We start from the raw sequence: 23,606 nt of genomic DNA on the forward strand, positions 1-23,606 counted from the left end.
TTTCTCTCCAATTAAATGCTGCTTTAGATCTGTAAAACTAAGATTTAGATGTTTAAAACAGAAGAAATACAGTCAATACTATTCATAGTCATGCTTCAGCATTTATCTAAAATTGTAGTATCAACTAGTCACCACTATTTTTTTTACCTAACTGAAATTTAAGCCATGTTCAAGGAACAGTGCTTTTGAAGGACTACAAGATTTAGTTCAGTGAACAAGCAGCTGGATGTAAGCTACTTTGCTGGAATTAAGCTTACTAAACTTACTAACTTACTGAAAAGTGAATGTAAACTGAAGTGGACTCAGTTAACTGATGCCAAGAGAAACATCCGTACATATTTCTGAACTTCCGACTCAGGTTTACACAAACATTTACTAAAACCACACCACTTGAATTCTCTTTTTTAATAGTCTTTGCTATTATAGATAGTTTTTTTCTAATCTACAGTAAGCAGAGAACATTCCAAATTCATACATAAAGATTAATTTCAGAAGCACAAGTTCTTTTACTATTTTTCTACAGCTACTGGTTATATATTGCCAACGTGGTTAGAATTAAGACAGCAAGAAGGAAAGAAAACCATTCATTGGAATGCTATATTTGAAGTAAAGTTAATGCCTTGATATCCGTCACCTGTAAGCATTGAAAGGAAGATGTTAAACATGCCTTTAATTATTGACTTGAGGGCAATGAATATTCATTTCTGAAGAATTAGTAAGGAAGTGGAATTTGGCCTGTTGCAATACTTTACACTTCATAAGTGTTTCTCATAGTTTTAAATTTACTGAAAAAAAGCTAGTGGAATAAATCTTCATTGCTCCCCTGAGTTTTAATTAGATAACTTTTTAAAGACTGAGTAGTTGTTGGTTTGGTTTGGTTTTTTTTCCATGATCAATATCTTAAAAAAAAATAATTAATCAAACTTTGGTGCTTATTTCCATTTCACAGATATCTGGCACTTCATGCTCGGCATTCTATTTTTTCTCTGATTAATGTCATACTTCTACTAGATCAGTCTTTAAAATGTTTTTAAAATATATCTGAGAAGGGTTTCAGTTATCATAACCTGTTGCAAAAAGGTTAGTTATAATACACTGAATTACCTCCCTGCAGAAGTCTTTTGATTTCTTCGTCTTCAAGTAAATGACCATCACCTTCAATAAATTTGGTCACCTTGGTAACCTCTGATAGGATATAGGTTATGGCAAAAAATTGATTTTCAGAAAGCATTTGACAATTCTTTAACAGTATATTACTAAATTTATCCCGTCTTAGCAATTTACTGAATTACAAAATTAATCTGTTATGACATTACATTCCATGTAAGTACAGAAAGCACCATAATTTATAACAAGACAGCAAATTACATATTAGACTCAGGCAACCTTAACACTGGAGCTGACTGAAAACTGAAGATCAGAGGCTCAGACCAGAAGGTTAGATTTTAACACTTCTCTGTTTCTGATGTTTAATTTCTGGTTTAATTTCTATGGTCAGTTAAGTAATATTTTTTTTTTTTTTAAAGGAAGGAAAGAAAACAAAGATACTAACCTTCTTCAAGCAACTTCTTTAACTTTTCTTCGTTGTCTGAACCTCCTGCAGTAATTCTGGTGTATTTTATTTCAGGACCTGGAACAAAGACATGTAAGACAGTGACTTTAACCAGATATAACAGGATTGCATTTTAATGTACTTTTTTCCTATTTAACACTTAGTACAGTTCCATGGTTAACAAGTTTTAATCTACTCTTGTGGTCATTTTATTTTTCACTGTATCCCAAATTAAGAGGTTTACAAATATTTACACAAATTTAACACACATATATAGAAAAAATGTGCTCACATTCTTAAAATGAGACACAATTTTAAACATTTTATTGCATCAGGTATTTCCCAAGTGTAAAAATAATCTGTATCCACTGTTATAAATAGACATTTTTTACTTTTATTACTGCTATGAATCATTTGAGACCTTAGCATTTGAGATTCTGTATCAGTTTCTTCTACAAAGGGAGTAGAAGGAAATACCAGAGCTGAAACGCTGGCATTTTACATTATATTGACCGTTTTATGAGGGATGTTAGTGAAATCTGGATTTGAGAAATGATAAAATGCTATTTTATTTGCTTCCCCAAAGCTCTACCTTTCATCAAATGCAACTTACCTGGAGATGTACAATCCAAAAGTTTAAAAAAAAGAAATAAAAAACTCTGAAGTGAGACAGACTAAAAAAAAAAATCCAATAAAAGCAGTTTCAGCAATAAGCTTACTAAAGCAGATACTTTGCAAATACAAAAAAAGAAACAAAAAAACCCAACAAAACCCAAGTTTTCTTTATTTTTTGTGCTGTGAAATTATTATTGTTGTTCCTATATATATGTGTGTAGCAGACAATCAAAATTTGAGCCATACATGGACAGTGAGAAACATTATGGAAAACTCATCACTCCAGGAAATTCTGTTCAGGCATTAGGACAGAACTCAGGATGTGTTACTCTTGTATATAAAGGTGAGCTTTACTAAGCATGAATCATTCAGCATAATTTACCTTGAATAATTCTTTCTTCTGTTACTTTTTTCTCTGTGACTTCCACAGGTCGCCCATCAATGAGTTTGGTATATGTTTTAATAATTGGTTCTAAAAGGATGGTAAATTCAGGGGTAAATTCAGGTAAATACCATAACATATTTTATGAATAATGCTAGGAGGAGAATGAGAACTAAATTTCTTCAAAATTTCAGATAGTCACATGTTATTTTTCCTTCAAAAAACATTCTAGACATGAACTTCTCAATGCTGCTAACAAATAAGGTGGCAAAGGTTACCTCTTTCTGATATTATCTCCTGTCTATGACAGAATCATGTAGTGCATTTTTGACTGCAGGACAACAACTGGAAAACAGTTCTTAACTGAGAGAGATGTTATGTCAGCATGCAGAGCATTTCAAACACTGTCTTGACCATAGCTATGGGACACAGCTAGGCAAAAAACCTCCATTTTTAAAAAATGCATGAGAAGTGAGGATGAAACGATGCCAAAAAAAAATACAACACTTCCAGAAGGTCTTGTTAAAAACTGAACAATTGTCTAACATATCACAAGAGTCACCTACATAAAGCAGAAATCGTCTGGGATTAACGAATGTTTCAAATTTTAACTAATAGATATTCAGTTGCTGAAAGTATACCAACCTCCATGAATCACTTTTGTTATTGTCTCCCCTTCCCTGACTATTTTGAATTCAGGTTCCCCTTCAATTAATTTAGTGAGCTGTGTGATGGATGGGTCTGTGACATAGGAAAAAAAAAAGCATATTACAAAGAATCATAAAAATATTTATGGTATTGCATGGGAATGAGATGAAGTTAGCATTATCCCCTGTCACCTAAATAAACCACATTACTGTAATTTAAGATTAATTTAAGTTGGAGGAGGCATTGGTAGCAATATCTTGCACTTCCTCCCCTTCTATCCTAAATTTAGATTCTATTGTACACTTACAATTTACAATCTTTTTTCCCTTTTCTGTATCTGATATTTTTAATATCTATTGTCAAGTCTCACACAAAAAAACAGATCCTCAGCAGCTGAAAGAGAGTCTTCCCCTAATTATATTGGTAAGAAGAGTACTCCATGGCGTTGCTAGAATTTTATAGTTATTCCTTGGCTAGTGATCAGCATGCAAAATATAAGCTTAGAAAAAAACTAGTAATGTTTGGGGGTTTTTTAAATAGTTTTTTTGTTTTTTTAAAGCTGTGAAGATTTGGCAAGTGGTCATCGAGCTTAAAGAATAATAAAATCACTTTGGAGGTCAACTGGAACGTCTGTAAGGATGTCTGTTAGCATTAATTGCTAATGTTCTTTGAGTTGGGAGAGGTCATCTTGATTTCAATGGCCAAAAAAAACCTCTTAATCTTGTGCAGTCCCTATAGACCACATTAATCCAAATGTATCTCTGTCTGACAGTCTGGAGTAGCAGATAGTAAATAAATTAGGAACATACCACTTATGCAGTCAATTAACAAGAATAAATAACATGCTGCTTTGGTACCAAGTCTTACGTCAACATCTTCTACTTAAGAAGCTCCTGTAACACACACTTCCCTTATTCCCTACTTGGAATTAAAAACTTAATACAGTTCATCTCTGTCACTTACTTTAGAAATTCCTTACAAATCTTTCTTTATATGAATTTACTTAGAAATTGATATTTCATAGATTGGATTGTTTAAAATGACTGATCAAGATTTAACAAAAACTTTTTAATGTATTTGGCTGGTGTCAATTGTTGTAAAGAGTACAATACAGGCTAACTAGTATCCTTCAATAGTAACAAATATAAACATATATTTCTTGTTTGTTTTTGAAGCTGAAGATGGATGTATAAATCAGACTTTGGAGCTAAATAATTAGTTTAGTTGAATCAGATGAGATGATTTAAAATTATAGAATCACAGAATGGTAGGGTTGGAAGGGATCTTTAGGGATCATCTAGTCCAACCTCCCTGTAGAAGCAGGCCCACCTAGATCAGGTTGTATAGGAACGTGTCCAGGTATTATAACAACACCCAGTTACTAAAGAGCTCTGTCTACTTTGAATTTTAAATATCTGAACAACCCATTCCTTTTTCTTTTATTATTTACACAAGTCTAGCTGAAAGGCATTCATAAATATTTTTTAAAGATGTCTTACAAGATCCATTCATTTGCTTCTGATATAAATTTAGAGATATTTTTACATACTGAGAATCTTTCAAATGCCAATATACATTGATACAAATGATTAATGTTATTTAAAGCATGCCAATGCCATATTTATTAATGTCTACAAACGCTTTAATTTTTTTTTTAAATCACTATACCTAGACAAACTGCATAGTTTGCTACACTGCCTAGTCTAGGATCAATCCTTTGAACACCAAATCCATTAATATTTCCATTTCAATCAGATTTAACTCTTTGTCTTGCCTATGTCTGGACAACAGAAGCATAGCTCAAGTAGAAAACATTGAGATAGAAAAGGGCAGACATCACTCTTTATACCTGAGGGAAGAGGGTGGTGCTTTTTTTCTTTTTTGGTTTACTTAAATCTTCTTTCCATCATAATCTACAAGAACTTTCTGACATATATTGCAAAAATTAGCTTGTAACTTTACTAGTTTTTTTTCTACAGACAATTGTGGCTTTATGTAGCTTTCATGGAAGCTAATGTTCACTACTGTTACTACTAGAAAGTTCAGAAGGGTCAAAATTGTCTTTATTTGGTCTTTTTCTGAATCATCAGTAAAAAGGCTGTATTGGTCAGACATCATTCTCTGGAGTGTGTCCCAAAGCAGAAACACTGTACTGACAAGGAAAGAAGTTACTCTTCAGTACACATTAACTTTTAAAGTTATATTTTTCCTCTCTCCAATGAATAACAATTGTACATTTGACTAGAGATTAGTGCAGATATTTTATTTCTTCCAAAGAATTTTTAATTAGTTAACTTTCAACTTCTAAACATCATGGAAATCATCTGGATCGTATGCCTCGTCTCTGGATTTAACATAGAACACATACTTTCAGAGAGTGATTCTCCTTCATCATAGGAAGACTTAAAAAACATTTTAGATGAATTACCATATGGAATCATCTATCCAATTATGTTATGCTGTGGATCTGTTTTAATTATAGAGACTAGTCAACAAGGATCAGCCTATATGCTAGATGGTGTGTAATCTGAATAGGAATGAAACATAGACAAGGTGCTGAAAAGTAAGCTTGTGTCACTTGTGCTGGGAAGACGTACTCATAAAAACAATGATTAAACAGTCTGGATAACATTTTTGCAAGACATTTTTAAGTGCCTTTCTCCTCATTTGAACTCAACCAGTTTCCCCTTGAGCATTCCTTCTTTTGTGTAGGAAATGGAGCTCATTATCAGTGTACCTGGGCTAGTGAAACCAATGAGTGTTTTAGTTAAGTTATGAATCATTTGTGATTTTGACGGTTCCAGATCCACTTTTTGTTCTCTCAGTCCCACTCCAGCCATGATTTTGACTCAAGAAATTTAAATTTAAAACAATTTGGCTAATTGTCCTTTCCAGGCATCTGACATATATTGGTATTTAGAACTGATTGAAAACTACAGAAAATGATCTGGGTTTTTTTTCCTTGAAAATATAATGAAAAAATATACTTCATTTTTTAAAAATAACTATTTCAATTAACTTAAAAAAGAAGAAAAATATTTTAATGGAAAATATAGTACTATTTGGGGCACTTAAAATATATGGTTTGAAAGAAGAGTATTAAAAAATGTTTTTTCATAATGTTTGTAGAAAAAGGAGAAAATCCATTTGAGGAGAAAAACTGTGGGAAACATTTTTATACAAAATATTTCAGTCAGTTCTAATTGCAATATCTGTATCTTTGCATTTGCAGCAAAGTGCTGAATGTCCTGGAGTTGTTATACATAAAATATATCCTGTTAAAGAAATATATGTATAATATATATTCTGTATATGTATATGAACATATATAGAAATATATATTCTAAAGGCCTCATTTACCTTCCTTTCTGATGATGGGTTGGACGTTGCTTTCAATTATGTTTATTTCTGAAAGTATAGAAAATGGAATATAAAACACATTCCATTCTTACAGTTTCTTATGGGAATGATGAACTCAATTCAGACTGGTCATAAAGATGTGGATAAAATTACAGATATTAATGAATGGAAAAGCAATTCAAAAGGTTCAGAATACAGATCTCAGTTCTAGTTACTAAGTGGTGGTGCATAGATGTTGACTGCAGACAGAGTCTGTAAAGCATGCTCTTTGCCTTTCTTTGTGCCTTATGAAACCCACTGGTTATGAAACCTATGATAATTTAAAGTGTACCATGATAATGTAAAGTGTAACATAATAACGTGTTGTACGATTCCCCACATAAAGATCTGCACAATTCCCTGACATATCTTAAATTCCAATCTTGCCCTTTTTTTTAGTGAACTGATCTGATAAGCAGAGGAAATCCTCTGACATTGAAAACTATTCTTACTCTTGATAGAACCTCATGGAGAGTGCACCTGTGGTGCCCTTGGGAGATCAGACTGTCCCTCTACACCTAGACCAACTCGGGTATTCACTGAACATCTCTAATAGACCATTAGACTTGTAGCCATTCACTGCTAGCAAAGACTTCACAGGTAGAGATCTCACATTAATGTTCCTACATTATACTAAATAGTAACAACTATCTCATGTCTGACTGAGCTCCTTGGCTTCAGTTTACAGGTATTTCTTCTTGTACTGCTCTAATGGGAGATAGAATAGTAGCATCCTAGGATACCTTGAATTGGGAGAACCCTAAAGATCATTGAGTTAAACTCCCTTCTCCTCAAAGGACTACTTAAAACTAAACTGTGTGACTAAAACTAAACTGTGTGACTAAAAGCATCATCCAGATGCTCGTTGCACTCTGACAGGCTTGGTGTCATCACCACTTCCTGAGGAGCCTGTTCTAGTCACTGACCATTGTCTTAGTGAAAAGACTTTTCCTAACATCCAGTGTGAACTTCCCCTGATGTACGTCCTGTCACTGGTCACCAGAGAGGAGGTCAGCACCTGCCCCTCTGCTGTTCCCCTTGAGGAGGTTGTGGACTGCATTAACATCATCTCTCAGCCTCTCTTCTCCACTCTGAACAAACCAAGTGACATCAACTGTTCCTCGTAAGTCTTATCCTCAAGACCTTTCACCATCTTAACATGTACTACTTAAAGAGGAATTGATCAGAACAACTACTTTCCATAAATGCCTCGTATTTACACAAATGGAAAACAAGTGGAACAGGCACACTGCTCCTCAGAAATCATTTATGTAAAAGAAAGCATTTCAGTGCAGAGTTTGGTCAATGGTAGTTCTTGGAAAGTCAGTACAGTACAAAGCTGCACTTTGTAGAGAGCGGCAGTACAAATCTGTTACGCACCAGGCACTGAACCTTGGCTTAAAAGTCAAAAACAATCTTTCCTATATGTATCTTGCCTATCTCAAAGAATTTGAACAGCTTACTTCAAGACTACTTTCTTGTCACACATCTGGAAAGGGAAAAAAAATTAATTCAGTAGCACAACAGCCAGAAATATTCTGCTTTGGGTCTTTCTCTTCCTGTACTTCATTGGCATCTTACTTTCCCAGATGTTGCATTATTTTTGATTGAAAAAAAGATCCTTGATTGAAGATTACAATTGGCAACATTTAAAAAGCAACTTCAAACCCATATGGAAGTATTTAAAATGAACTTACTGTAAAACGTCAGTGGAATCTCTTTGAAGGTACTGTCACGAACAAACTATAAATACAGAAAAGTCATTTTAGAATTTAAGAGAAAGAGAGCTTGCCTTCTAGTTTTCTAATGAGAATGAGTAGGATTTACTGCTTTATTGATCGAAAAGTTAGGCTGTGCTATTTGTCTAGGTCACCTTACTTATTGTTGAAGGAGAATGTAAGCTCAAGAGGATAGCTAAGACAAATAAGGATGCCTTTTCTTCTCCACAGCCTATTGAAACTATTGGGTTTAATGACATATCAATTTAGCTACTCAATATTTCTTTCAAAGAGGGATTTCCTCAAGGATTTAGATGTTATTTATTTTGCTGGAGTGATAAAGTGTACCTGAACCAAAGAGAAGGTATGTGCCAGTTCACACTGGAGTTATCCAAAGGCAAATATCCCATAATTATTTGGTGTTGAAAAACCAGAAATTCTAGTTATTGAATGCAATGCATCATTCACAATTATATTTAGATAAGTGGGAGCTACTGAATGTGTTGTCTACTGAAGAAACAGAGGGAGCAGAGAATGATTTATTAGTTATAACATTACAGTTTCACAGATACTGCCAAAAAAAGGAAGGGATCATTATTTAAAGAGTACCTTAATTTGAATGTACTTAATCAATTTCTTCAGGATTGTGAGCAACTGATCATTTCCAACAGGCAGATCTGACAAAATAAATAGACATGTAAGAGAAAACGTACGTCTGTGTTCTTTCTACCTTCAGTTACGGGGATTAGGAGAGATAATCACGCTCAAACCTTCACACAAGCATGTACTTGTCCATATACATTCTTCCATATCAGTGGAAAAGGTAGCCTACAGCATCTAGTCTTCCATATACCTGACTTCCACAGAATTTCAGAGTAGCATGGTTTCAAGTAAGGTTCTTCCACAAATGAGTAGTAAGGTAAATTTTCTGTTTCTCATTCCACATAGGAATTTTCTCTTTAAAAGAATTAACTTTTTAAAAGTTATGGCACCTATGTAATGTGTAAATAGATTCAGAAGAATGTGTATAAATTCCATAAACATATATTCACCTGCTGGGTATAGCAGTTTATCAATAACATGAATGACACCATTGGTTGCCATGAGATCAGGTTCTCTTGATTTCAGTTCGTTAACCAGAAGAGTATCATTCACCTAGAAAAGGATGAAAAGAGAAGACAAGTTATCAAAGACACTATAAAAAAACTCAAACCCTAATATAACATTCAGAAAAAATTGTTCTGTTCTGTAATGTGGATAAACATGGAATGTCAAATCCCTGTTACAAAGCTATCAAGGAGAATTCTTTTTCAACACTTAACTGTTTTCAAGTAGAGTTTCCCTCCTTGGATGGTTTTAAGAATATTTGTCACACCTGGCTCAAAACCACTTCCAATGAAAACTCCTTGTATCAGGTGGTAAAGAAGAATATTCCTGAGAGCATTTTTGTCTCCTATTTAAAAACAAAAGAAAACTAGGAGTAAAAATTAAATTGTAGTTTGATAGCTAGTTCTTCATGGAAGCTCTAAGGATTCACACAGGTTTGACCTGAAGCTAAGCATAGTATGTATGAAACTATCATGAACACATATACTTTGAAACTATTACATTGATGATAAAGGGGAAAAGATGCTATGAGGACTACTATACAAAAGAACAGAAAAGCAGCCAGTGGGTTCTTTTTTTTTCTTTCTGTAGTATGTTCTCTTATTTGCTTGTCCCTCTAATCAGAAGTTTTTGGCCCCTTTCGTAAATATCATTTGCAGATCATTCTCGAAGGCAATAATTTCAGAACCACTAAGCAGTCAGCAACACCAAATTTCCTCAAGCTACTAGATAAACTCCAGCTTTAACACTGTTGCAACAAAAGGAATCCATAGATAAAAATTACTGTAATTATTATCTTGTGAAAATACCCTTCTGAGATGACTGTGGATAATTCACAACTCTTTATATAAACACATTTTCTCCCATCTAGGGTAGGAGAAAGTTGCTATTCACTTCAGGTAGAAAAGAATGAGTCCTGGACAGTTCTGGTCTTGTCTGTTTTTACAGAGAGCAGATACAACTTGAAGTTTGCAAAGGGGATAAAAAACTGTTCCAGGGATGATTTCCATATTTCTATTTGGGAAGGAGAGAAAGAAAATCAACATTTTCAAGACTGACTTAAAATGGAAATGGATTCTGGAGACCAAGTTAGCTTCCTGACAGGACTCTGATGCTCTAGGTCCATGCAGCTTCAAATTCACAGGAAGGGCTGTTGAAATACCCTCAAACTTGCTAGGAGAGAGGAGTACCAAGCAGAGTAGTTTTAAAATTTTACAAGTGATAGCAGAGATAACTAGGTGGAGGCAGAAAAGAGAGGAAAGATAGGAAAGTCAATACTACACAATCTCTAATGCAACGTTCAAAACTAGAAATGTGATAGAAGAGACTTTTCAGTTTAAAAACTCTACAGCAAAGTGGAATGATGAAACTCAATTAATTGAATGAAGATTTTAACTTGGAGGGTATTTGCATCTTCAAATAACATATCAATGATTGCAGCTTAAATTCAGATTCAGTTTGGATGCTTAATACAAGTCCTATGACCTGCTCGGTGGAAAAGGTAAACTGTTTATTCAGACATCTTTTGTGTAAGAAATATACCAGACACCTTTCCCACCGACTTTACCTTTGTTTATATTTCTATGTTTCTTATGTTACTTACTTATCAGTATATCCTTATCGTCATCAGTCAAACCTTTAAAGGCCTCATTAGTTGGAACAAACAGAGTCCATTCTCCAGGCCGTGACAGAACATCATCTAAATCTGCAGCTTTCACCAGACTGAGGAAAACACTGTTTACGACAGAGAAAACACAAATACATTCTGTTGAAGTGTAGTAACTATACTTGAGTCCTGGCACATTGTTCCCTCATTTTTTCTGATTTTTCATGAATCTTCAATCACTCTCACTATTTCCAAGAAATACAGACTGTGGAGGAGGAAAATGAGAAAAAAAAAGAGACAATCTTATGAGACTAGCAGACTGAGGAAAAAGGATTTGAGAAAGAAAATATATTAAACCTAGATCAGAACAGAATGGATTAAATAAAACTCCCACAGATCAAAGCGATGAAGGGAGGATTCCAAGGGTAGTTGATCTCTCTAGGAGTATTGAGGCATGTGTTGGAAGAGGACAGAAATAGGCACTGGAAGGGTATGCAATCACACTGTACCCATATGGAATTGCAATACTTGTTAAATAAACCTGCAGACTCTGCTACATTTATTGCTCTGGGTGCATCATCCAATTGCTTTTGTCCTCTTACTCCTCTCATTCTGATGTCTTACTGACTCCTATGTGCCATTAATAACCGTTCTAGCGTAAAGTCTGGGAGTCCTTTCAGCATACAGCTAGAGAAGCAGACTTTGTTTTTCTTACTTGCTCCCTCACTTTTTTTTTTTTTTTTGAGGAGATAATAACCTTTTCCCTGCTCTCCCTGCACCCAAAATCCAATAACCCACAGTCTACAGCTACTTCTCAGACCAGCTATGTTGTATATACAGTAACCCTCTGTATGAAAATCTCCGTGCTGTCAGAACTGCTACTCACCTAAAACGTTTATCATTTCTCAGCATTTCATGTAATGTCTTTTCTGCTGGATTGATGATCTGTCTGAAGACGTGAATAAAACCATTCCTTCCTTCTTTGCTTCCTCTGACCATGCATGAATTTTCAATACATACAGCCTGATTAAAAGAGAAACAAGTGTAGGTGTTTACATGATGCACACTTTTTGATAAAATTAGATGAATGTACATTTTCCAACAGGCTCCTAAACTTAAAAATAATATCCATATGTATTTTGCACAGTGTCATTGGATGTCCTTGACAACAAATCTGGTGTTGCATGAGTAAGCAAAAGTAGCAAAATCTGGAGTAAGTTAATATGGTGTAAATATTTCTGAACTTTTTTTTTGTTTTCCTTGAGAATTTTCTTAATTAGTTCTAAAAAAAAAAGCTATAAAAAATTGAAAGTAATGAAGTGCCAAATCTGGAATCCTATTTCATTTACTCAAAGAGTCTTCCATACAAAAAGCTCCCATTTACAAAAATCACATTTTCATTTTTTCCTAGTTTAAATCCTTAAAGATTTTTGCTAGATATTTATAATGGCAAATATTAGAGGCTTAGTTTTCTTCCTCTTTTATTTCTTCATGACTCTTCAGTTTTATATTTGGGATACATTTTGCTAGAAAGCCCTATTCACTTACTGTGCGATACACAAAGACTCTAAGCAGTTTTCCTCCAATTGTCTCCAGCTCTTGTCCATTGTACAATTCATTAAGCCCAATTTTCACTTTTATAATGTGATTCTGCAGGATTGTTTTAAGAAGACGTTCATCCATCCTTAAGGTGTCATCTAAAAAGCCATTTAGATATTAATATATAGTGAATTTACATTCAAATAAGTTTAACCTCAGACACTATATTAAAAGACCATGGAAGTACTGAATCTTTAATTGAAATGCTTAAGTTAAGGCTTGGACTTTCTTCTGCATACAGAAGAATTGTTAACTAGTTTCTTCAATTGTCACTCTTTAAATTCAGACATGAACTTTTGACATAACCCTGATTAATTACTATAAACAATATGTCAGCTGATTTATATGTCACTTGCTCCATCTTCTTGAATTACTGTTGAAGTTCTTATTACAACTTTTCCTTTATGCATGTGTACCTTAAAACCTTTTCAAATTTGCTTCTGTGGTGGTGAGTTAACACTCAGATTCTTAGGGGAAGGTTAGGATGCCCCTGTGGTCACTTCTACAAATATACAAAAACCTGTTTTATAGTACATTTGTATCAATTTTTCTCTGCTTTAATGTACTGGAAAATACCAACCTTCTGTGAACAATAAGTTATGAATCCAATCCAAGTAACGCAAAGGTTAAGCAAATTGGAAGTTTGCTAATATCTTTCCTTCCCCACAATTTGTCTGTTTATATTTATTATTTTAGCAATAGTACTCAATTAACAAATGATACCACTAAAAACAAGCTGTGTAGCCTGATGATTAGGCTTGTTTTGTCTTTCTGCATGGTACACATTTCGAAAGGAGAAAGTATCACTCTTTTCTCTGGCTCTCTTTCCTTGAGACTTACACTAAGCACTGGGGCTCACTTAGGAAAATGTCAGGGTAGTATATATTCTTGTTTATTTTGATGTTCAGAGCATAGACTTTTAAGGCTACTAACCTGAGAAAGCACCGTTCAGAGGTGCCAGGAGAGTGTATTGGCCTTCTGGTCTTAGAGAAGATGCCAATCCTAGCTGTGCCACCAGGTCTGTAAAAGTTGTCTGCTGAGCACCCCCAAGCTCAATGACTTGCTTGGCTGCAAATAAAGGAATGAGGAGAGTTATTTTATCACAAAATTTATTCCTTTTCCCGATTTAGATTCTCCATGCTGATCAATAACAATATATCTGAGGCAATCTAGGTAAGATATCAGGAAATCCCTTCAGTGTAAGTGGTTTTTCATACACATCACTGACCAGAATCAGGAATTAGCACTTCATCAATAAGGTGAATAACACCATTGCTGGTCACAATATCTTTGCGTTTTACCATCTTCACTCCATTCACAGTCAGACTTTCACCATCACAACCAACTTCAACTGTGTTTCCTTCCAAGGTTTCATAGACAGCTCCACCTGTGATGGCTTCAGAGCACTGAAGAGTATTTAAAACATGGAACTTCACGAGAGCTGTGGAGAAAAGAATGGGAAGTTCATGTAGAAGTGCTTTGACACATAGTTTCATATATATGTATAATTCACTTATAGATGTAGGATAGATTATTACATCCACGCTATTTTTGATAGTTTATCATCTTATCTAGAATATTTGCTGATTTGAATTAATAGAATTGTGGAATCATAGAATAATAGGATCATTTAGGTTGGTAAAGACCTTTAAGATCAAGTCCAACCACTAACCTTTTACTGTGAAGTCTACCCACTAAATCATGTTCCTAAGCACTGCAGTCACATATCTTTTAGATACTTCCAGCAATTGTGACTCCACTAGTTCCCTGTGCAGCTTTTCCAATGCCTGATAATCTATTCAGTGAGTATTTTTTTCCTGATACCTAATCTAAACCTTCCTTGCAACTTGAGTCCATTTTTTTTTGTCCTGTCACTTGTTATTTAAGAGAACTCCTACCTCACTACAACCTCTTTCAGGTAGTTGTAGAGAGCTATAACGTTTCCCCTCAGTCTCCTTTTCTCCAAACTAAACCACTCCAGTACCCTCAGCTGCTCCACAAGTTTTGTGTTCCAGACCCTTCACCAGCTTTGTTTCCCTTCTCTGGACATGCTCCAGAACCTCAATGTCTTTCTGGTAGTGAGGGGTCCCTAACTGAATAAAGTATTTGAGATGAAGCCTCACTAGTTGCAAGTACAGGGGACAATGACTTCCTTGGTCCTGCTGGCCATACTCTTTCCGATAAAAGCCAGGATGTCATTGGCCTTCTTGACCCCCTATGCACACTGTTGGCTCACTTTTAGGTGGCTATCAACCACATACCCAGATCTATAGTTGTCTAAACAATATCTAGTGCAAAAAATCTTTGTCATTCCTTGTATTATGAAAACTATATTGCTTATGCTGTGATCTGCATGCAACAGAGTACATAACCTGGTCACTGCAGATGACATGCTTCAAATGGACCTCTGGCTATAAAACTCTATAGGCTATGTCAAGTCAGCTCCAGGTTTATATTTTGTTATGACTTGTTATATGACATTCAGTGTAATATTGTCTGTGGGTATCAAAAGAATCAGATAAAAATTCCTGAAAGTAAATTGAAAAAAAATAACAAAGAACAAAAATGCCACATTATTTCAGGATTCCATTTTCAGTCATTTTCTCACATTGACGTTAGTCCAGATTACTCTTTTCATGATTCTGTATTGAGATATTGAAGAGTGACTTGTTCAGCCTATAATGAAATGATGGAGAACTTTAGTGCAGTGGAGCTCATAGATGAGAACAGAAATACAGCCTTCCATTACTTAGTGTCCATCACTACTGTTCACATAAACTGATTCAGCTATTATTTAGTTTTATGTTAGTTCTCAGAAGAATAAGTGTGCTGACTGTTACCATTTTTTAGAATATATAGTATTGATTTAGTTCAACTTGCAGGGCAAAACTTGCCTTTTACAAGAACATATCCTTTTTTGTATGAAAAAGCTATTCATGAGAAAGCTATGAGAGGATCTCACTTTGAGATAGCCCTGTATTTCTAGAAGTGGGCATCTCTATTTGAACTATGCAGCTAAACTATTAGAAACATCAATGTGCTTATATTTTCATGGTTTCCTTTAAACATATTTGGAAATGAAATTTTCAGTGACTTTGAATCCTTTAGGTAACTGGTAAAGGAAGAAGAAATAACTTCTCCTATATATGTATTAAAAGTACAGATCCTTAATTTCAGAGCTACTAGGATAATGTAGTTTCCACTTGCTGACCTACTCACTTGTATTTCTCATCTGCAAAAGCCAGTTACATACCTTCAGAAGCCACCTTGTCACCCATGATCCTTTCTAAGACTCCCCTTGGAAGTCTCTCAAAAGCTTCATTAGTTGGAGCAAAGAGTGTGTAATGACCAGGCCTTCCAAGAAGATCCAAGACATCTGATGTGATGGCAGCAGCCTAGAATATAAATTTGCTTTTTCATGTTAGTTAATGAAACTATTACCAAAATACATTATCTATCTAGTTTTACCTAATGTTCACAGATACTTTAAAGTTAGATGGTAATTGGTGTTATAGAAAGATGAAAAAATGATTGAAAGGTATATTAAAATTTTTCTTGATATACCTAGTTACCTGCTTAATTTAGCACAGATGCATCAACAAATTCTGACAGAGGTGACAACAAGGCAGAAATTTGTACTTTTATGTCCTAAATTTTTAAATGAAAAATGAGAATATATAGGTTTTGACAAATTAGATCAAAGCAATGGTGTATCGAAGCTAATAATGTGCCCCTGAAATAATACAAAATATATTACAGATATATGATTAAGTGGATTAAATACAAGGAGAAGGTTTTGAATCACAACAGGAAGGTGAGGGGCAACCTTCTTGCTCTGTACAGCTTCTGGAGAAGAAATGAAGAAGGAAGTGCTGATCTCTTCTCACTAGTATCCAGGGACAGAACATGTGGCAATGGGTTAAAGCTGCATCAGGGGCGGTTTAAACTTGGTATTATTAAACATGTCTTTAGAGAGAGTGTGGTCAAACACTGGAAAAGGCTTCCTAGAAAGCTGGCAGATGCCCCAAGCCCCTCTGTTTAAAAGGTATTTGCTTTTAATGTAATGCTTTAACATTTGATCAGTCCTGACTGGTCAAGACGCTGGACTAGTTGATTTTTGTAGATTCCTTTCAAGTGAAATAGTCTATTCTATTCTACCTCAGGCTTTGAGGCCAGGAAAAGTCACCACCACATTTTTATATTTTCATCTTTATACATTAATAAAGTTAAACTCTGTTGATGAAAAATCATGTACTTTCTAATAATGACACTGTATGCAGTGAGAACTAAATAAAACTCAATTCAATGTTTTTCCAAAAAACATAATTTCTTGTTTGTTTCTGAAATAAATCTTTTTAATGTACTTTTAAATCTCCTCTATATAATCTCACCAGTTGGTGTTTCTGTTATTAGGTGAATCCTAAAAGACAATACGGTAAAAATAAGTCTTTGGTGGCTGCAGCCTGTCCTCATTAGCATAAAAGACTGAAGAAAAAGAACAATGCAGGAAAAGTGACCAAAAAAATTGAGAGAAAATATGACAGATTAAAACATGACACAATGTGCCAATATAAATTGTAAACACACTTTCTAGAAAAGAGTATATGTAAAATTGATCATATCTGGACTTGAGTGAAAAATTTGTTAAGCATTAAACACCATGAATTCAACCTAAGACAGGAAGATTAAGTGTGTATGAAACTGGTAAACAGGAAGTTGGGAATAACCATCCTAAAGTAAATGACATGTTAGGGCTGATTTTGTTTTATGGTTTCATTAGCACATAAGCTTTTGGAGCCTTTAAAGTGGTCATTAAATTGTTATCAAGTGCAGCAGTATGTGCACAGGAGCTTTCAGGTGCATGTGCTATAAAGAGGAATTTCATCCTTTGAAAAGTCAGAAAGACAGAGTGCAATGTGATGCAACTGAAGGAAAGCAAGTGTGGTGCTAGCATGTATCCTGGAAACCAGTGAGCTCTTTTCAAGTAGAGTTAGGAAGATAAGGAAGTTAATATAAAAGGAGAATATAAGACTTTATCTAGGATTAGGTGAAAATATCTGCTTAGGCTTCACAAAAGTTAAACCCAAATAAAAGAGATACAAGAAAGAATGTACAGTAAAATAATGAAATAGAGTGGGCTTCTTTTTTAACCAGATATTACAAAGGGCTGGCTTTTCTATTCATTTTTTTAAGGGATTAAATGATGTAGTTACCTATAGCTGTCATGGACTGGATTTGAAGGATTCAGAGGGTCTTTACCACCTTTATGCCTCTGCATTTAGAATATTTTTTTGTATTTATTGAGAAGATGGAGGAGAGCAAAGGACAACAGCTATTTGAAAAACCATGGTATGTTTGAGGGTTTTTTAAACCAGTACAGCATGAAATTTCATTACACCAAGTAGATATATCTTCTAGAAGAAGAAGAAATTAGTAACTTGGACAGAAAAAAATCTGCTTCCCCTCCGTGAGAAAAACCCTTCCTATACATATCTACTGATGTTCTGAAACTTGCTGTGAGTCAGGTTCTTGGATTTATTTGGTTTGTTTTACCATTTTCTATAGTCCATTTTCATATTATTCTTATTTATCTAGCACCAGACACTAATTTATGCTCATGTTTCATTATCTCAGTGCTTGAAGAGAAGATACACTTTCATGTACAGAGACACATTCTGTCCTATTGATGTGGTCTTATTTGAAGAAAAATCTAAAAGATGAGAGAAACATTTTTGCTTTTCTCCACTTACTCTAAGAGATGAAAGATCATCCTCAACTTCAATGAAATCTTGAATGGTATTTCCCACAGCAGTCAGGACACGATCAATGACATGTACAACACCATTGGTAGCAATCTGGTTGCCATGGATGACCCTGGCACAGTTAACAGTGACAACCTACGTTTGAAGATTCAAGTAGTAGAAAGTTAAGTATTAATTTGATCATATACTTGGAAGCTGATTTATACAGGTTCACAATGTATGTATTATACATTATGTATTCACTGTTCCTTCAGTTTTTATTTTAAACTTTGAGTAGAACTTTGCAAGATTTGAAAGGCTAACTGGGGTTCTTGAGAACTAAAAGCAGATTTATTCAGTGTACATTGATTTTATTTCACATTTTGTATCTTTTTTGCAGTTTTTCATATTTGCTTTCCATATCTGCATAATATGGTGATTGTATTACTAGGTTTTACTAATGTAAACTGTAGTTAAAAATATATATTTTGTTGCATTTAGGGCAACAAAGATGAATAACGTAATAGAGAGATCTCTAGCATTTATAAAAATTATTTTTTCAGTCAAATAATGGATGTGGCTCTTAAATACTTCTATTGTGCACTCTAATTAAAATAAAAGATCTGGCTTAATATTATTTTGTAAACACATAAAGATTTATAGTAAATTTTTGCTTTCAGATTTATTCCAATCATATTTTGCACACAAAAAGCGTCTTTTAGAAAGGCTGTTCATTCTTGTTTGAACTTGGATTTCTAAACAGAAAAAAACAGGTTTATTAATTTTTTCTTAGCCAGTAGTCTACACAGCAGACAAAATTTTTTAAAGAGGATATATATTTATTTCTCTTAATGGTAACTGACTTGCTAGACATTAAACTTTAACCTATTTTCTTGTCTATAGAAGGAAATAAGTAAAGAACAATGGCTACAACTGAATAATTATATCTGAGTAAAAAAAAAAGACAGTAGACTTACCCCATTAGGATAATGGTTAATAAGCAATTTCTGGCCATTATACATAGACACCAGAGTCATGCCATTCTTTAGATCTTTTGTCAACATGCGCTTGTTTACCATGTGGTGATGGAGAGCGTTATATAGTTCAATATTGACATTGTCAATCAAATTCCTGTGAATTTCCTGAAGCAGAAAGGAATTTAATTGATTTGACAGTTCAAAACATTCCTCTGGCAAGAAAGATGAACTTATTTCTTTACCTTAACATATGCTTTCAATATATTCAACAATGGATATTTCCTGTCAGGAGACACAACTTTGATACCTGTTAATCTGGCTCCACTTAAAGGAAGTTTTAGTCTGATTTGCTCACAAATGGAAGAGAAGAGGTCTCATCACAGACAAGTCATTTGAGGAGATTTGACTCAAATATTAACTAAAACATTACTAAAGGAAGGACACTTGAATCACAAAATGCAATTAAACTTTACATCACACAACTGCTGGAATCCCTGTCAATTTCCCCAAAACCACACAAATAACACTAATAGCATTTTTTGTTATGCAAGTACTCAAAAAAACCTTACAGTTGCTAAGTACTCCTGAAAAGTAATTCAGTCTCACTAGCTTCAGTAATGCTTGTTAAACATATAAATTACTTTATTATAACTTGTGCAATGTCCTTTTATATTTAAAATATCAATATATTTTCTAGTCTAATAGAGTAGCTGTTGCAGTTAAAACAACATTAGCTGAAAGGGAAACACAGTTTAACCCATGCATGCATTTGTGCATACACACATAAACTTACTGCATCTAATTGCTCCCAAGCTTCATTGCTTGGTGCAAAGAAAGTGAATGATCCTCGTCCCTCGATCTCTTGTCTCAGCTTTGATATGTCAGAATACTGCTGTGTGGAGGTAGCTCCCACAATACCAAGTGTACCATACACATGATCAATAGGAGCAACTGTAATAAACAGGAGATAAGAGTACTGTAATCTTTTCAGACATCCAATTTCTCATAATCAAATCCACTTTCCTTCTTTTTTGTTGGACAGTAGTATTGTCATTCTGAAATTCTTTAAATTCACACTACCACAGTGTGTTTGGATTAAAGTTTCATTGTCGATGTACTCAAAAATCACCAAAACACATCTGCATGTTATTTTTTTTTTGTTCTGCTGATTGAAAAATTTGATTAAAAAAAAGTAAATTTTGTGTTCTGTAGAAGATATATCTTTCTTTGTGTCAATCCAACCTGAAATTGGAAGCTATCCAGGAGTAAATCCCATCTACATTCACAAAAATTTCACTGGAGTGTGAGGCCTTTTGCTCTTCTTGTGTATCGTTTGTGCATATACTGATTCACCCAGAGTAAGAAATGCCATAGTCTCACAGTTAAAACACTGATACATGAGAACAAAATTCATATTGCCTCATTCTAGGAATCCAGAAGTGAGGCATCTGCATGTGAGCTAGTTGCTCTTTTTATAGTCATGGAGAGGAACAGGCAATTCTAATGTGTCTGACCTCATCCTAATGTAAACGTCGAAAGTGAGACTAATTCATCTAAACAAACCAAACTCTCCTTAGATATGTCTGACTGTATGACTGAATATAAAAGTATTACATCAGATAAAAGCATCTAAAGTTACAAAATGCATTCTAAGATTACTCTTACCCTTGCAAGTAATTTTACTTATGGCAAACAAAATAGAACAAATATGAAAAGCTAAGAATTCCGGTCTTCAGTTTTACTCCTTTAATTAAAAGCTTGTCACACTCTTTTAGTGAATAAGATACAAGTCTTCTCAGGAAAAGGAATAAACAAAATTTAGATATGTCACACCTCCTGTCCTGGGTTTCTGACCTCACTGGTATGCTTTATGTAATTCTAGTATGTGATGGGAATAGGAGTAGAAGTTTTTCTTTGGCAGCTTTTGGAACAGAAAACACCATCATTCCTCTCCAATACAGCAACTGGAAGGAGTCAGAAAATTCAACTTAAACTGCATGAGCAAATTCAGCTCTCATTGATTTTCAACTGTGTTGACTGTATGCAAATAATGCTCTGTATTCTCAGGCTCAAAAAGAGGCAATCATTTTTCAAGACAAAAACCTTTGAAAGTCTCTTAAAATGCTTCTTATAAATGACTCATTCATATGAAAATAAGCTTGTACCTGCAGGACATCCTCTCATACCATCCATCTTCATATAGCCAGGACAGCACTCATATAAGACAGTTCTGTGGAACACGGACAAAAGTGAAATTAAATAAGGAGAATTATACACAATCTATTTTTTAAGTTAAGTTTTCATTGCTAAGTGCATACTCTCCAGATCTTCATTCCTTTTTTATCATTTAACCTTTCCTGTATAGGTTATGAATTGGTTATATTTTACTAAATGTGAGGCTTTTGAATTTACAAAATGAGTTCCATCATTAAGCTTAAGTGGTCAGAAGGAACATTGAAGGGATGTGGAGGTATTAAGTGATGATGTGACTGGAACAGCAGCTGAATCAAATTTATTTAATCAACATAGTTACAAAAAAAAAATAGATGAGACTGAAAAAAAGGAAAAATAAAGAACCTTCAGAGAAACTAGCAGTAGCAGGGTTGTAAAGGAAAAAGAAAAAAGTAATTAAATGAACTCAACACAAATTAAACAAAACCTACATAGAAGAAGGTCCTGGGGATTTTATGGTGATAAAGAGGGATATGGCAGAGCCTCAGTTTTTCAAGGAATACTTTGAAGAATCTCAAGAATGAGGAAGAGAACTAGTTCAGAACAGACATAAAGTAGGGTATAGAGAAGAAAGTCACTAAAGACTGGATGGATGGACACAAGGGCAGGTTCACTGGTAAGTGCAGTGAGGATAAAAACCAGACTACAAGAAATCAAAATCAAAAGAGCATGTCATTAGAATAGACATAGAATGTAAAAATACCAGGGATAAAGAACTGTTATATAGTGATTCAATAAAATACTATCGTTCCTGAATTTATATAAGTTATACATAAAAGCAAACTAACTGATAATTCTGTACTGTAACTCTCAATTTAACATTGATAAAATATAAGATATAATGACTTTTTAACAACATGACAGAAAATCAGCTCTACTGCAGATCTGCTTGACAATTTCTCCTCTGTTAAATGAAAGTTCATATTCATTAAAGTTATCAAGGAGTTGATTTTGGATCCTACGGAGAGGGAATGCCAAGAAATTAAACAATCTTAGCAAAGTCTAAACCATAAACCTTAAGACATTAGACTTCAGATATTATTTTTCAAATTATAGTACACTGTGAGAAGGAAAATTGCCATCACAGTCTTAGATAATAGATTTATTTTTAGAGGTGTGGCTAGTGTTGGCAGTATTAGAGTTCTGAACACTAATTCCTCAAAAGTTTTTGCTGAGTCTTTACCACTAAATTCCAGCTTTTAATCTGTAGATTCTTCAGTGACAGCTGAGTACACTTATCTCATTTTTTGTAAACTAAAGCTGACCAAACATTAGTAGTAGACATATTAAAATGAATAGCTTATTGAAATGCAAAGTTGGACTGAAGACCTTCAACATCCAAACAGATGACATTAAAAAATGACAGTAAACTGGAAGAACAATAACATTACACAGCATGATTGTAAACGTAAGGATTATAATTCCAAAATTGACCACAATCCGACAGAGCTAGTGAAGGTTAAAGATTTTTTTCTTTAACAAAACCCACATAATCTTTCATTTCTATGTGCTATGAAAATACTTTGTCTCCATTCCCATATATACATATACACACATGCATATTTGCCCTTCTGCCATGTGTATCTTTTAAATGAGAAGACATATATTGAAATAATTTCTATAGTTCTTTTTGCGCATCCCTTTCTTTAAAGATATTCACTGAATGGCTGGTTCTAGGAAATGCAAGAATAGCATACAGTTTAAGCTGCTGATTTTCTAAATAATATGGGAATGAACCTTATACTCTTTCACCTTTTCACATACTTGTAAAAACCCAATTTAAGAAACAGAAATTTGATTAAAGAAAACTAGCAAAATAGGACTCAGAATATTCTCCCAATTGCCTTGTCGTGAGAAAATATTTTTTTCTACCATGGAATAGAAAATATCTCTCCTTCAGCCCATGAGCAGCTGTGAAAGATTGCAGTCTTAATTAGCTTTTGGGAAAAGAGGACACTGAACTATAAGTATAGAGTAAGACATGGCAAGTTTAGTCTTCTTACCATATCCAACAATGACAGAATTGTTGA

General features: G+C 34.1%; 1 protein-coding gene across 2 annotated transcripts in view; it reads right to left on the reverse strand.

Moving 5' to 3' along the window:
- POSTN (periostin) overlaps positions 1–23,606 on the reverse strand; it is a 35,251-nt gene that overhangs the window by 4,844 nt on the left and 6,801 nt on the right. The window contains exons 3-20 of one of the 2 annotated variants that reach the window (XM_062020449.1): positions 21,510–21,574; positions 20,138–20,295; positions 19,345–19,509; positions 18,377–18,523; positions 15,880–16,021; positions 13,855–14,067; positions 13,560–13,694; positions 12,576–12,724; positions 11,914–12,050; positions 11,025–11,155; positions 9,637–9,767; positions 9,367–9,469; positions 8,924–8,991; positions 8,294–8,339; positions 6,558–6,605; positions 3,195–3,290; positions 2,550–2,639; positions 1,553–1,630 (exon numbers count right to left, since the gene is read on the reverse strand). In XM_062020449.1, coding sequence (XP_061876433.1) covers positions 1,553–1,630; positions 2,550–2,639; positions 3,195–3,290; positions 6,558–6,605; positions 8,294–8,339; positions 8,924–8,991; positions 9,367–9,469; positions 9,637–9,767; positions 11,025–11,155; positions 11,914–12,050; positions 12,576–12,724; positions 13,560–13,694; positions 13,855–14,067; positions 15,880–16,021; positions 18,377–18,523; positions 19,345–19,509; positions 20,138–20,295; positions 21,510–21,574 — 2,102 coding nt within the window. The remainder of the gene's footprint in view (positions 1–1,552; positions 1,631–2,549; positions 2,640–3,194; positions 3,291–6,557; positions 6,606–8,293; positions 8,340–8,923; positions 8,992–9,366; positions 9,470–9,636; positions 9,768–11,024; positions 11,156–11,913; positions 12,051–12,575; positions 12,725–13,559; positions 13,695–13,854; positions 14,068–15,879; positions 16,022–18,376; positions 18,524–19,344; positions 19,510–20,137; positions 20,296–21,509; positions 21,575–23,606) is intronic. The other variant, XM_062020450.1, reaches the window with a different exon arrangement.

Source organism: Colius striatus, chromosome 1, assembly GCF_028858725.1.
Source record: "Colius striatus isolate bColStr4 chromosome 1, bColStr4.1.hap1, whole genome shotgun sequence".
Lineage (NCBI taxonomy): Eukaryota > Metazoa > Chordata > Aves > Coliiformes > Coliidae > Colius > Colius striatus.